The 15,474-nt window shown below is 29.0% G+C and overlaps 1 protein-coding gene across 1 annotated transcript in view; it reads left to right on the top strand.

Moving 5' to 3' along the window:
- The window catches only part of LOC100203557 (vacuole membrane protein 1), a 28,794-nt gene extending 14,737 nt beyond the window's left edge, over positions 1-14,057 (top strand). Inside the window, exons 11-14 of the mRNA XM_065807275.1 lie at positions 5,594-5,710; positions 5,798-5,859; positions 13,581-13,683; positions 13,769-14,057. Coding sequence (XP_065663347.1) covers positions 5,594-5,710; positions 5,798-5,859; positions 13,581-13,683; positions 13,769-13,933 — 447 coding nt within the window. The 3' untranslated portion in view covers positions 13,934-14,057. The remainder of the gene's footprint in view (positions 1-5,593; positions 5,711-5,797; positions 5,860-13,580; positions 13,684-13,768) is intronic.
- Positions 14,058-15,474: the final 1,417 nt, after the last annotated feature.

The following is a 15,474-nucleotide window of genomic DNA, read 5'->3' on the forward strand; positions in this document are numbered from 1 at the left end:
TATATATGTATATATATATATATATGTATGTATATATATATATATATATATATATATGTATATATATATATAAATATATATATATGTATGTATATATATATATATATATATATATATATATATATATATACACATACATAAATATATATATACACACAGAGTTGTTTTAATAAATGTAGAGTCTCTCATATTCGAGAATAGAAAATTTTAGTTTTTTAACAATAAAACAATAACAAAAAAAGATTTCGGTTTAGTTTTTTTTCTATTTATTAGATAAATACATACAGAATACAAAATTTACAAAAAAAATACAAATATCAAGTAATAATTAGGTACGACTACATGGTATTAAAAAAATAAGACAAAAAAAATTATTCATAAATTTAGACGCACGATACATTAGGAGGCGTAATTTATGAACCAATCAATATTTTGTGTATCCGCCTTTTAAGTTTTAAACAACTAAGAACTCTTCTAGGCATAGACTCACCAAGATTTTTACACATCGCTTCTGGGACCCTATACCAGGTCTTGTTAAGGACGTCATTCAGCTGGGCAAGTTTTTGAAATTTGAACCTTTGCCAATTCATGGTCAATCCAAGCCCAAATATTTTCAATCGGGTTCAAATCAGGTGAGTATGGAGGTCATGGTATTGTCTTGATATTATTATCGTTTAACCACTCCTTTTCTCAGCAACTCCAATTAACCTGGCAATTTCTCTATTACTTTTGGCTCCTTCTTTGCACAGTTTGTAGATTTTTGACCTAACCCCAACGAAAACACCCGGAAAAATCCTTTTGAGGGATGATAGTACATACCAATAGGAGTTCATAGCAATAAATCTTAAAATAAGGGATTACCGTTCGTGGGACTTTTTTGCGTTTAAAGTTCTAAATTAGAGTGAAAGTTAGTTTTCTTTATTTTCCGAATTCAATAATTAGTTTTACAAAAAACTTTATAAAACAAAAAATGTTCTACATAAAATTCTAAACAACTCTTATCTTATTCATATTTTCACAAAAACGCGTTTTTAACTTTCAAAATTCGAGACAAAAAATCGGCGTTTTGTTTACCATAATGTCACGCTGAAAAAATATCTTTTACAACCATCGTGTCACACTGAAAAACGATTTTTTGACGATCTCATCTAGTCGCATGGAAAAACAACGCTTTGTTTTGGGAAATGGCACTTGAAAAGCTTGACTAAGCTTTAACTTTTGACTCATTACGACCAAAATGCCTAATGCATCAAAAACACATGATGAATGCAGAAAATCTGTATGTGTTGTGTGCATAAAAAAAAGTGATAGAGAACTGACAGTTGCAGCAAAGGAAAAGATTCTTCAATTCATTGAACCTGATTTAGACTTCAATGATGACAGGGTTCCATTAGGAATTTGTGTCAACTGCAGACTTCAACTAAGAAAATTGGATGGCTCCATGAAAAAAGTTCCAACACTTTTCAACTTTCAGAGCATCTCAAAAAAGCCTTCAACTCGCTCATCACTTATTTGTGATTGTTTGATCTGCCAAATAGGTAAACTGAGAGGAAAGGAGCAACATCCTCTGAACAAACTTGAGGACTCCTCTGAAAAATCAATCAAGTTTGAAAACCAGAGCGTTGAAAAGAGATGCACCAAATGTCTTTCATTAATTGGTCGTGGACTCCCTCACAACTGCACACCGGGGACTCGCCATGAAAATTTGAAAAAAATTGCTGAAGCTGATGGAAAGGGCGCAGAGCTAGTAGCTTCAGCAGTTATTGCTTCAAAAGATTCATCTCCTAATGGAACAATTCGTCTAACTCAACAAACTGGAGGCAAAGCCATTCCACTGCGAAGAGGAGCATCAGTAGCACAACAGCTGTTCAAAACCCCGCTTTCTACTCAGGATATGGTTCACATTCAGCAAAACACTGGACTCTCCAATAATGGTATGCGAAAGCTTGGCTCCACTTTGAATCAAATCAGTCCCTTATGGTTGGTAGAACCCAATTTTCAACTGAAATTGGCTCAGGCAGGACAAAAAGTAGCAGACCACTTTACAATTAGCAGCATAAACCTGTCAGAAGACAACCAGACCAGGGAGGTTGTGCACTGCCATAGTCTCATTGACCTCAGTGTCAACGTACAAGTTTCAAGAAACTTGGGAGATTCAGTCATCTTGAAGCTGGGAATAGATGGAAGTGGATCATTTTTGAAGGTCAGTTTCACTCACATTGAACTGGAAAAGAATGAGTTGGAGCCACAAAGTCCTGTTCAAAAAAACATGAAACTAACTTCTCCACTTTCAGCCAAAGCAACAAGTGTCAAGCAGCAAATGCTTGTTGCTCTCTCTCAAGACACACCTGAAACTTACCAGAATGTTAAGCAGATTTTTGGTCTCATCAAAATCCATGAGAAGTCTTTGCTAGACTCTTTGGTTATTTCCTGTGATTTGAAGCTTGATAGCATTCTCTGTGGAATTCAATCACATAGTAGCAAACACCCTTGCTGCTGGTGTGAGGCAGAGAACACAAACCTCATCAGATGTGGCCATCCAAGAACCTTCTGTCAAATTCGGAAGCAATTCGCAGAGTTCATGAAATCAGGCGTTGACATTCTCAAGTCGAGAGATTTCAAAAATGTTGTTCATCTGCCCTTGCTTGATTTTTTATGATGACATGCTTGTGCTGGAAGCCATCCCATCTATGGAGCTTCATCTACTTCTTGGGTGGTCAACCATCTCTTCAAAAACCTCTGCGATCTTTGGCCAGATGCAAAGCAATGGCCAACCACACTGCACCTTTCTATTCAATCATTCCATGGGGGCCATTTTAATGGAAATGGTTGCCTTAAGCTGCTGAGAGGATTATGTTGCCTGAAGCAAATTGCAGAGCAAAAGCACTTCAAACAGGCCGATGGATTTATTCAAACTTTGTCTCTGTTCAAAGATGTTGTTACATCTTGTTTTGGAACCACTTTGGATCCTGATTTTGAAGCAAAAATTGAAAGCTTTAAACAGAACTACATTAATCTTTCTGTCTCTATTACTCCCAAAGTACATGCTGTCTTTCATCATGTTCCTCAGTTCATCAAGAGAAAAAATATGGGACTAGGACTTTTCAGCGAACAAGCAACTGAGGTTCTTCACTCAAATTTCAAGCCCTTTTGGGACAGATACAAAAGAAATCCAGAGAATCCTGATTATTCCAAGCATCTCCTCTTTTGTGTCGTTGAATACACTAGCAAAAAAATTTAGTCTCAGCAAGTCAATGGTAAGTTATAGCTACAGATTGCTAAGTTGCATCTTAAAAAAAACGTAAATTTGGGGGAAAACCCAAATCAAAAATGATTTCAAAGAATAATCCAAAGCTTTTTTTTCAGTTTCCTCTAGAACTAAAGGAAAGGTAACAAGAAAGAACAAAAATGTCAAAGAATCAAGTGAGAACGAGCCAAACCCAATGAAGTTGAAGAAGAATATTCGAACTTATAGAAATGTTTTTTCAAGGAAAACTAATCAAATTTCGGAAAATATGAATAAGATAAGAGTTGTTTAGAATTTTATGTGGAACATTTTTTGTTTTATAAAGTTTTTTGTAAAACTAATTATTGAATTCGGAAAATAAAGAAAACTAACTTTCACTCTAATTTAGAACTTTAAACGCAAAAAAGTCCCACTGATGGTAATCCCTGATTTAAAGATTTATTGCTATGAACTCCTATTGGTATGTACTATCATCCCTCAAAAGGATTTTTCCGAGTGTTTTCGTTGGGGTTAGGTCAAAAATCTACTAACTGTGTTTGATGTGAGCAATAATTTGCCATCTTTCACCTTGAGTGATACATATTTTCCCCACTTTTTCGCATCTTTTTAGTGCAAAACTAACTTAACTTTTGTTTATTTATTAAATAATGATTAACAAATTCCAGGTAAGTCATATTTATATAAGGCTTTTTGACAAAATCAATTAATTTAGGCCTATTAATGAGAAATATGGGGAAAAGACTACTAGTTAACTATCAATTAACAAGATATAAAACTTTTTTGATTGTGCATCTAAATTTATGAATAAAATAAAATCAAGCTTATCAATTAACTTTTTGTGTTAATTGGTATAGAATGAGTAATAAACATCCTGTAAAAAAAATTAAGGTACTCAATAATAGAGTTTCACTTCCTCTATTAAATTATATATCAAACATAGCGGTAACACTTTTATTTTATTTTTATTTTAAGTATTTTCTTACATATATGTAAAAAAAATGAGTGCGTCTAAAGTCATGAAAACCACTGTATATATATATATATATTCTTGTCATACAGTAAACTATCGATAGAGTTCAATAAATTCAGCTACAAATATGCATTTAAACTTTTTTTTTAATATTTGTATACTTTACCATTCGTAATTATTCGAATGACAATAACTTTTTTTTTAAATGTTATTGTTTATTTAACAATTTTTATGTTTATTTTTGCATTATTAGATAATTAAAAAGTATTTTTATTAAAATGCTTAATAAAAATCATAAGAATATTAAAAATGCTAAAGTGGGCAAAACTACATGAAAATGGACTATCAATGACTTTAAACCTGTTGAAGTTTTACACCTTTGGTTTTAAGATAAGACTGTTTGTCTGGACAAAAAAATCGTTGAATGTATGATAAAATAAGGTGTATTATTAACTGTAAAACATGGTGAATGTAGTGTTAAGGTGTAGGGCTGTTTTGGTTAAAATGCCACAGGTGACTTTGTAAAAATAGAAGGAGTAATGACAAAAGTAGTTTACTTAAAAAATCATGCTACAACTTTGAAAAGATGGATAAATGGGAAGCCATTTAATTTTTCAGAAGAAATGACTTGAAGCTTAAATTTAAAACATATTTTTCAAAAAGTATTGTCTAAGTTATTTGACTGAGTTCGAGAATGATCAAATATTGAATAGAATAATTTAGTTTCCCCAATCAAAAGATCATTCTCCTATCAGATTTTTATTGGAGGTATTAAAAGTAATGTCAAAAACTAATGCCTAATGATGCGCTAAGATGCGGAAAAAATTAATTAGTTGGTGACATAAAATTGACTTTAATAAAATGGATAAGTCATTATGTAGAATGCCACAAATATGTATGGCAGTTGTTGTTACTAAAGATGATTAAAAGGCAATTATAAACTAATCTAATGGGATTTTATATTAATTGTTGTTACTAAAGATGATTAAAAGGCAATTATAAACTAATCTAATGGGATTTTATATTAATTGTTTTTACTAAAGATGATTAAAAGGCAATAATAAACTAATCTAATGGGATTTTATATTAATTGTTGTTACTAAAGATGATTAAAAGGCAATTATAAACTAATCTAATGGGATTTTATATTAATTGTTTTTACTAAAGATGATTAAAAGGCAATAATAAACTAATCTAATGGGATTTTATATTAATTGTTTTTGTAAACATAATAAATAGGAAGATAACATATAATTCAGGTAGAATTTGTTTTCAGTTTTCTCCCAATAGTAAGTAAAACTTTGATATCTTATATGGTAAAGTATGACCATTCAAATAATTATGGGCGGTAGTGTATATTATTGCTTTTTTTAAAGATTCCAAACCCATTGTTTGACTTAGCTGGAATTACATGTGGGCACTGTTTGGTTCCATTCTGGACCTTCTTTGGAGCAACATTAATCGGAAAAGCAGTGATTAAAATGCACATACAGGTAAAAAGCTGTTGTTAAGATCTATGCAAAAAAATTTTACTAAAATATTTTTGTAAAAAACTGTTGAGTTTTTCTGTCTATTTTTAGCAAACTTTTGTGATACTTTGCTTCAGCAAATCGTATGTAGAGGCTACATTAAATTTATTAGGGTAAGGTTCTTTTAAATAATTCATTTATTTCTAAATATAGACTCATACTAGATACACTATTACTATTGCACACTCTACTTTTAATAAACAAAAAAATATTTTTCTTTTATAAACAAAGTTTAATAACTGTAAAATCTGGTGATTACAATTATAGTCTAATTCATTATGGTTTAAAGAGCTCTAGTTGTAAAATGATTTAAAATCATAAGAAATTTTTTTTAGAAAAAAATTGATATATTTTCATTTAGAACAATTTGTAAATTATTGTTCTTTCACAAGTTCAATTGAATAGTGTAAAAGATATTTTTTTCTGTAAATAATAATTTGTGCTATCAGTTGATAAATTTCATGTGTTTTAAAGGTTTATATTTATAATTATTTATTTTTTACTTTGCGGTCTTTTTTTATCAGATTACATTATAGGTTTTATGATCTGTTTACATAAGTTTAAGGTATATGTTCTGTGATCTGTTTACATCAAGTTACATGATATGTTTTGTGGTCTGTTTACATCAAGTTATATGTTTACACCTGATTTTTGTATTGTATAATGCTTCTTTTTTAAACCCAAATACTCTTTATGTAAACTGATTGTATTGGAAATTGTTGTCAAAAATAGTGTAGTATCCTTCAATTCCCCTTTTTTTTAATAGAAGATAAATATGACAACTGATAAATGATGACCAAACATGTCAAGTTGTCATTGTGAAAATCAAGAAATTTTAAAAGATGATATTGGCTACTCTGATAAGTCAAACAAATTTATGTCTCTTTTAATTTATCTATATACCATACTTGTGTGCATATTCAAATCGCTTTTAGATAGACAAGGTAATTTTGATGTAATGTCATAGAAAACATGTAGCACTCTCATTTTAAGAGTGTTATGTAATTTCAGAAAGCATTGTAGTAAAGATAGTAAAAATCTAAAACTTACAACAAATTATTACAGTAACATTAAAAGCAAAATAAAAAACTTTATTTTTGATATATTAAATACAACATAGTGATACAAAATATTAAATACAATATAGTGATACAAAATATTAAATACAATATAGTGATACAAAATATTAAATACAACATAGTGATACAAAATATTAAATACAACATAGTGATACAAAATATTAAATACAACATAGTGATACAAAATATTAAATACAACATAGTGATACAAAATATTAAATACAACATAGTGATACAAAATATTAAATACAACATAGTGATACAAAATATTAAATACAACATAGTGATACAAAATATTTAATACAACATAGTGATACAAAATATTAAATACAACATAGTGATACAAAATATTAAATACAACATAGTGATACAAAATATTAAATACAACATAGTGATACAAAATATTAAATACAACATAGTGATACAAAATATTAAATACAACATAGTGATACAAAATATTAAATACAACATAGTGATACAAAATATTAAATACAACATAGTGATACAAAAATATTAAATACAACATAGTGATACAAAATATTAAATACAACATAGTGATACAAAATATTAAATACAACATAGTGATACAAAATATTAAATACAACATAGTGATACAAAATATTAAATACAACATAGTGATACAAAATATTAAATACAACATAGTGATACAAAATATTAAATACAACATAGTGATGCAAAATATTAAATACAACATAGTGATACAAAATAGCAGTAAAACAGTTAAAACCCTCTTTTATATCTTTTATATCTTTGTCTAATTTATATGCAATTTTAATAATTTTGCATTTTTTTGCAACTCTAAAAATCATTTTTTACAATAAACAAATTTAATCTTTGATTTACATTTGCTGCATTCAATTTCTCTTGTTTAATGGTTAATTAAATTAGTAATTTAAAAACATATTTCAACAGTAGACAATCTAAAACAATGTATGGGCAAAAGTAGAACTAAAAAAATGGGGAAAAGTGAAAATAACAAAAGTGTCACAATGTTTAAAAATTATACTTTTTTAGATTTTTCATTCCCCAAGGTCAAAGGGGCCACTACAGTTGAGACGACTACCTTTCTTTTCTTTTTTTAAATGTTTTTACAATCCTCTCTTAACTCTTTAGCTCTGAAACACTTTTGACAAACAAGGCTGCTGCGCTAAGAAACAAGCTGAGCGCGACACTACCAGGGGCATGGTGGTGATCAAACTCCAAGCTTCTTGCATGCACAGAGAGTACTTTAATACTCCACTACCGCATGTAAAAAGATTATATAAAATATATAATCTTTTTAATTAAATAGATATAATCAATCTGCAATGACAAAGGTAAAATGAAAGAAATAATGAATGATGTAATGAAATAAAGGAATATAATAAAAAGGGCATGTGTAAATTTATATTTCAAATAAAATATATGAAAGATAACTCTGTAATGAAAAAAGTTTGTTTTAATATTTAAAAAAATAATAAAATTATAAAAAACTTTATAATTGGAAATGTTGTTGATACTAACAAAAATTAAGATATCTTTAAAAGTATCTATAAATGTGTATTAATAATGTTAATGTGTTTAAATAAGATTATTTTAAAAATCTAATTCACTTATTCATGTGATTCATAACCTCATTTAAAATAAGAAAAAATATTGGTAAAAACTTAAATGTTTTTAAAAGGGACTTGTCAACTAACAAGCAATCAAGGGGCACCCATAATGTACATAAATAAAACATAAATGAGTTAAATAAACATCTTGGTTGATCAAGCACTCTTAAATATTTATATGAAACATCAGGTAAACTTTAATATAAAACATAAGTGTGACCACACCTTTATGGTGCAGTAATATGGAATCGTTTTAGAAAAGGTGAAATAGATAAAATTGAAAGAATTCAACCTATGTTTACCAGCAAGAGGGGGATATTTTTTTAGAGAACTAATGAAGAACTGCGGTTGTAAACAAATGGAACTCATTACCAGATGAAGTAGAAGATTCGATATCTAAAAATAAGTTTAAAGCAAAACTAGAAAAAGCAAAACATACTCATTACAGTTAGCCATCTACTGTTTACCAGCTTTGCAAGATTTAAAAGTCTTGCTATGTTTAAAATGCAAATATTAATTTGCCACAAAAATAGAGAATCTAAAGAGTTTATTATATAAAAGATTTTCTGAAAATTCATTAAAAAGTAGAAGTTAAATCTTGTTCAAATGTTTAAGATATCTGAACTTATAAATCTTACCATAATAGCGGGCTAAAGTTGATATTTTTGTTTTGGAATTAAAAAATTTTGTGATTTTAAAGAGCTTAATCCTAAAAACTTAAAATTTCAAAATGTTCAAAAATTAATACAAATTAAATTGCTTGTTTGATCTACACATGGAGGATAAATACTAGGATAAAAAAAAAATCAGTTTTTTTTTTTTGTTTTTTGTTTCAACGTCTTCGCTTCCAACAAGGCTATTTTAAATTAGTTTTAAAATGTTGGAAGTAGGTGGCTTGACTTTTTGATACCAAATTATGCTCTCATAAATTATGTAACTGTTTGTAAACCATTTCAATAAATTTATCTACACCACTACCCATGAGTAGTGGTGTAGTGGTAGAGCGGATTAAATTATGGACTTAATCATTATGGAATATGGATTTTTCCAAGCAACCACTATTAGAGTTGGAACCATTATTAGAGTTACTGGAAGAGAAAAGATGGAGAATGTAGAGCAAGATGATGATTAACAGACGACTTAAAAGATTGCAAATTATATGAATCAGGAAAGCAAGATGAAGGAAGCAAATTCCAAAGAACTAATGTTCACAAAAAAAAACTAGATGAATCAGAGTTTTTGGAGCACTTAGGAACAGTCACAGAAAAAAGATGACACTTAATTGAATGATGAGTAACGCGAGAATGAATTTTAGTAAATGGCACTTGTATGAAATACTGTTACCATATCTGGGGCGGATCTTCCAATGGTGCCCATTCTCTTTCAGACAAGGTGCAAAAACGCATTGTAAACATAGTTGGACCTGCTCTTGCAGCCAACCTCCAACCATTATCACATTGTTATGTTGCTTCTCTTTCTCTTTTCTATTAATACTATAATGGGAACTGCTCTAAAGAGCTAGCATCTCTTGTGCCATCTACTAAAATTCATTCTTGTGTCACTCGTCATTCAATTAAGTCATCCTTTTACTATGACTGTTCCTAAGTGCTCTGAAAATTCTTATTCGTCTAGTTTTTTTCCTTGAACATCAGGTCTTTGGAATTAGCTCCCTTCATCTTGTTTTCCTGATTCATATAATTTGCGATCTTTTAAGTTATCTGTTAATCATTATCTTGCTCTTTAAACTTCATCTTTTCTCTTCCAGTAACTTCCAACTCTAATAATGGTTGCTTGCAGCCTTGTTGGAAGTGAAGATGCCTAAAAAAATGATAATTAAAAAATATCTATGTTTATAACCTAATAACCCCAATAGATAAAAGTTTATTACCCTCACTTTATAACTTTTATTTTAAAATAAAAATCAAACAAAATGTTTTGCAATTTAAATTGAAGTGGTGAAAAAATTTCCAAATGTTTTAAATACAATATGTATTACACTAAATATTTTAAGATGTTTGTTTATATATAACTTGAAATTACAGTTTAAATTTTTTTTAGCTATTTAGTCAATAAAAATTTTTAAGTCAATAAACAAAATTATTAAAGTTCATAAAAAATTAAATTTCTCAAGTAACAAGTTAATCTAATTGATTTCTTTAAAGTCAATATTATAAAATCTTTCTCTGTTGGACCTTAAGAGATTGTACTTTGCATAAATATCCATCAGGCTTACCCAACAGAGATCATCTCTGAATAGCCACATAAATTTACTACAGAATGAAGACTTTTTCATAAATTTAATATAAAGATCTTGATGCTCTTCTGAAATACTAAGAATATTTCCTAATACCATTGAGCATCATAAATGCACGACACATTTGTTTCTGGTGTGTAAATTGAAATTTTATTAATATAAACTCTGCAGGTAGAAAAATCCACATTAGTGCAAATGAAACTCTTCTTATTTTTATCGAGGTGACATTAGTATGAAACTGTGGTGGTTTCGTGTCCCAGGTATTGTAGAAGAAGAATGGTATCTCTCTTTCGAATTAAAGGTAGTAATATGTTTTTCGATAGAAACTTTGTCAACAAAAATAAATAATTTTCCTTTGACATGTTGAACATGTCGATTGTACATTTTGCTTGATGTGTCAATATATTTTGCTTGATGTGTTAATATATTTTGCTTGATGTGTCAATATATTTTGCTTGATGTGTCAATATATTTTGCTTGATGTGTCAATAGGATCGTTAAGTGACTGGCTCATGCAACAAGGTATTTTACTGTTCCACCAACTCCATCACAAGGACTTTTACAATGCAATGTTGCAAAAAAAGTACCGCTCTGCAGTAATGTCAAAATCTTGTTTATGGTAGCATAAGTTGATAATATTTTTGTAATTTTTATATTGTGATGCAGCTCAATTACTAAAATAGACAATGTGTTCAAATGTTTGTAATTGTTTAAGTTTATCAATAACATTATTGATAAAGCAGTGAACAGCATTTGTTCCATGTTTCAGATAATCTGATATAACACAATAACTTTGACTATCAATTTTTTCATCTTTTATAAAATAAACAACAAAAGGGTGCAAAGTTGCCTGGCTATTATTCTTTATTCTTTATATTATTCTATATTAAACTTTGTACAGCATTCTGTATTAGAAAACTAAAAATTTTCAAAACAATTTTCAAGACAAGAATAACTAACACTTGTTTTTTTTTTTTTAAATTAGTTTTAAAATGTTGGAAGTAGGTGGCTTGACTTTTTGATACCAAATGCTCTTGTAAATGCTCTCGTAAATTATATATATGTTCATAAACCATTTTAATAAGTTCATCTACACCACTACCACATGAGTAGTGGTGTAGTGGTAGAGTGGATTATGGACTTAATCATTATGGATTATGGATTTTCGACTTTGATAAAAATTAACTTCACTAATTTTACTTTCATTAAACAAAGTGTCAATGTAATCAGATAAAACCTCTTTTCTAGGACATTTATCACAGCTATGCAGCATACAATCCATTAATTTCAATAGCTTTTGTATTCAGCAATTCCAGGAATTTTCTGTACAAGAAAGAAGCATTACATTTTGATGGTACTGGCTAACAAGAAGCATTACATTTTGATGGTACTGGCTAACACAAACTGTATGCTGACTTGAAGCGCTACCCACAGTAATGCACCACTTGGGTCTTAGTTTACAATTTTTTGAAAATCCAACTTTAACATAATTATGTTTTTTTTTAAATTCAATATGAAGTTTTTTCATAATGACTAAAAAAAGTTTGGGATGAGTTGCTTTATATCATCTACTTTAATTGACAAACTCTTTTTTTCCTGGACAAACCCTTGAATATTTGTTGCATTGATAGAATTGAGCAACATCTGTAATTACATCTTTGCGTAGTTTTCTTCCCTATTTTGGAGGTTTTGATAATATTCCACTTTGTCTTCTTAATTTTCTGGCTTGTATTGCATATCTTTTCGAAGTAAAAAAATACTTCTGAGTTTTCTCTATTGACCAACTGTCTGTAGTGAGTTTCAGAAGATGTGTGGTATTTTTGGATTTTGACAAGGTTTTGTCAAAATTTTGTCTTTTTTCAAAATTTGAATCATAATATTGTCTTTGTTTTTTTCAAACGTTTGTTTTAATCAGATTCAAATTCACCAAGTGCAGCTTCTAAACCAAGATTCAAATTCACCAAGTGCAGCTTCTAAACCTAGCACATTGGCAACAGCGTAAGAGCTCTTATGTTATTAACTTACTTGTTATATTATATTAACTTTACACTTTCCATATGCAAATCCATCTTTTTTTTTTATAATATATTTTTGAAACAAGTTTGAAAGGTAAGCATCCAAAACTTGCAATACTTAAATTAAGATCTTTTAATTTTAGGTTGTCAACATAAATTTCTTTTTCCTGGAAAAAGGAATTTATGTTGACATATTGTTATTTCATTTTCTTTTGTATTATGATGTTTGCAATGATGTTTTTCTCTGCAACTAGTGAAAATTTGTTGATTAGGTATTAAACCAAAATCTTTTTCAAAGGATTACAACAATACCTTTAATGTTCATTCTCATGCCTCGACAAGTAAACTTTCTCATGATAGTTACATATAAAATCTATGGGGTTTACTTCGCTTCTCAAAAAAAGCAGCTTTTGGTTTAGTTTAGACAACTCTTAATAATATTTACTTTTTTAGACTGATAAGCACTAAGATTTCTCCTTGTTGTACCAGTACAACAAGGAGAAATCTTAGGCATAATACTCATTATTAAATAGTTCTCAAAAACAACAATTTATTTGGTTTTATTAGTAATTTTTAAAAATTGTAAAAAACCAACTTGTTCAAAAGTTTAAAATGATGATAAATCTTTTTGCTTGTAGAGTGAAATTTCATCTAAAATAGTTCACTACTTAAATATTGTTTTCTCAAGAACAATTGAGAAAATACTATTTTTGAATCTGTTATATTTCATGTTTTTCTGTATTATCAATGTTATGTTGTGTTATTTTGCGATCGTTATGATTATGTTTATTTTTTTGTTTTGCTTTTTTCAATGGAGTGTTATATTTTGTTCCTAAGAAGTTATATTTACCAGTTACTTAAATACTTATTTAGCAATATACCTTATATCGGAGTGTACGTTCAGGCACCATTTCAAAGAGCGGTTCAAGCTCAAATTAGCAAATTGCACCAATCGAAAGTGTCCAATGCGGATCAGGTTAATTATTTTGAAGGTTTTTTTTATTGTTTAATTTCTATCTTTTTAAATTCTTGACTTTTGACTTTTTGTTTGCTTATTTTAGGGAACCAATATTCTCGGTTTTATCTTCGAAAAATTAGTGACTTTTATGATTATTTATTTTATTATATCGATTATAAACTCAATGGCCCAATCAATGGCTAAAAGAATAGATGAAGCAAAAAGAAGCTCTATCCAGGCCCTTAAAGCAAACAGCAAAATCGAATAATTTATAATGTATTGTAATATGTTTTTCTCCTCAGGTTGTAATTTTATTTCACTCAGATTTTTAAATAATCTTATTTTTAGTAGGAAAGGAATTCTATTGTTAGATATTTATAATTTGAAACCAATTTCTTGTTTTCACTGGCATAGCTAAATTTAATTCACTGGCATAGCTAAATTTAATTCACTGGCATAGCCTAATTTTTACGCGCTTTTTAAAAGTAAAGCAGCAAAAGTGTACGTTTAATGTTGGTTGTATGTCCAAAACAAAGTTAAAAAGGTTATTAAATTTTTAAATGACCGTTAAGCTTTTGTTATAAGTGCTGATAGTTAAAAAACTGCAGTGTATGTTAAAATCTTGTTAATAAGTACACCACACCGTACCCCTGAACATGCCAAATGGTAGCAAAATTATCAAGAACTTTTAAATAATTTTGTGTAAACTGTAAGAAACTCTTATATTCTAATCTAATTAGGGGTTTGTGGGGTTTGGAAGTTCCTACAAAAACTGAAATGAAAAATTTAAATTTAACAAAAAAAAAACTAGTTAAACTCGAAAACAATAAGTTCTTGCTTCGAAGAATTCTCTGGCTGTTTTACCAAAAGTCAGCATGTTATAGCTGACTTGTAAAAAGCACTCAATGAAGCAGTTCTTGTTATGTAGGATTGAAAGTTTTTCTTTTATCCTTTCTTCCCAAGGAAGAAGAACTATAATGAAAATATCTGATTTTAAAAATTCAAACATTCAAATGATTGCAGCTATATTAGCAACAAATCGCATCGCAAAAATTATCTTATTCTATTTTCACTTTTGAAAAATTGAGTTATTGAGAGTGTTGTGTATCTCAAATTAATTATTTTTACTGTACTAAAACCTAAGTTTTAAGTAAAAAAGTTCCGGAGAATTTTTTTAAAATATAACCTCCGCCGACGCCATATAAAATTTCTGTTATAACAAGTTATAAAAATTTTTTATGCTGTCTCTGATAATAATTCTAATGTCGCGAAATCGTAAGCCGAGAACCAAGAGGCCGTGTGTCCATTTTTTGCATTTCCGAGAAAGTCAAATTTTAAAATTTAATTTGCAAAGACTTACTGCCAGAATGTCCGATTAATTTTTTTAATATTTTTAAAACTTGTATCATTTTTGAGAATAGATTTATTGGACATATACTCCATTGATTGTGGAATATTTATTGATATTAAACATAAAACAAAAAATGTGGGCATACGGCCTTTTGGTTCTGGGCCGGACCAAATGTCGTACCAATAAAAACAAACATATAATTATTTAATCCAGATTGTTGTAACGAGTGAATGTTGACTTATTTCACCAGAAGGTTGCATCCGGAAATCGTTAAAAGGATTTGTTCGCCGTAGCAGATAATGCTCCTTGTCACGCTCGTTTTGAAAGAGTGTTTAAATTTACCACCTCAGTTTAAAATTTATTACGTTTGGGACTCCACAGTCTAATGTTAAACTATCAGGTCCAAAATTAACATTAAAATGCGAATTGCGTTCTACCTGTGTTAGGTTCTGGGATTG

This window comes from Hydra vulgaris, chromosome 10 (genome assembly GCF_038396675.1).
Source record: "Hydra vulgaris chromosome 10, alternate assembly HydraT2T_AEP".
Lineage (NCBI taxonomy): Eukaryota > Metazoa > Cnidaria > Hydrozoa > Anthoathecata > Hydridae > Hydra > Hydra vulgaris.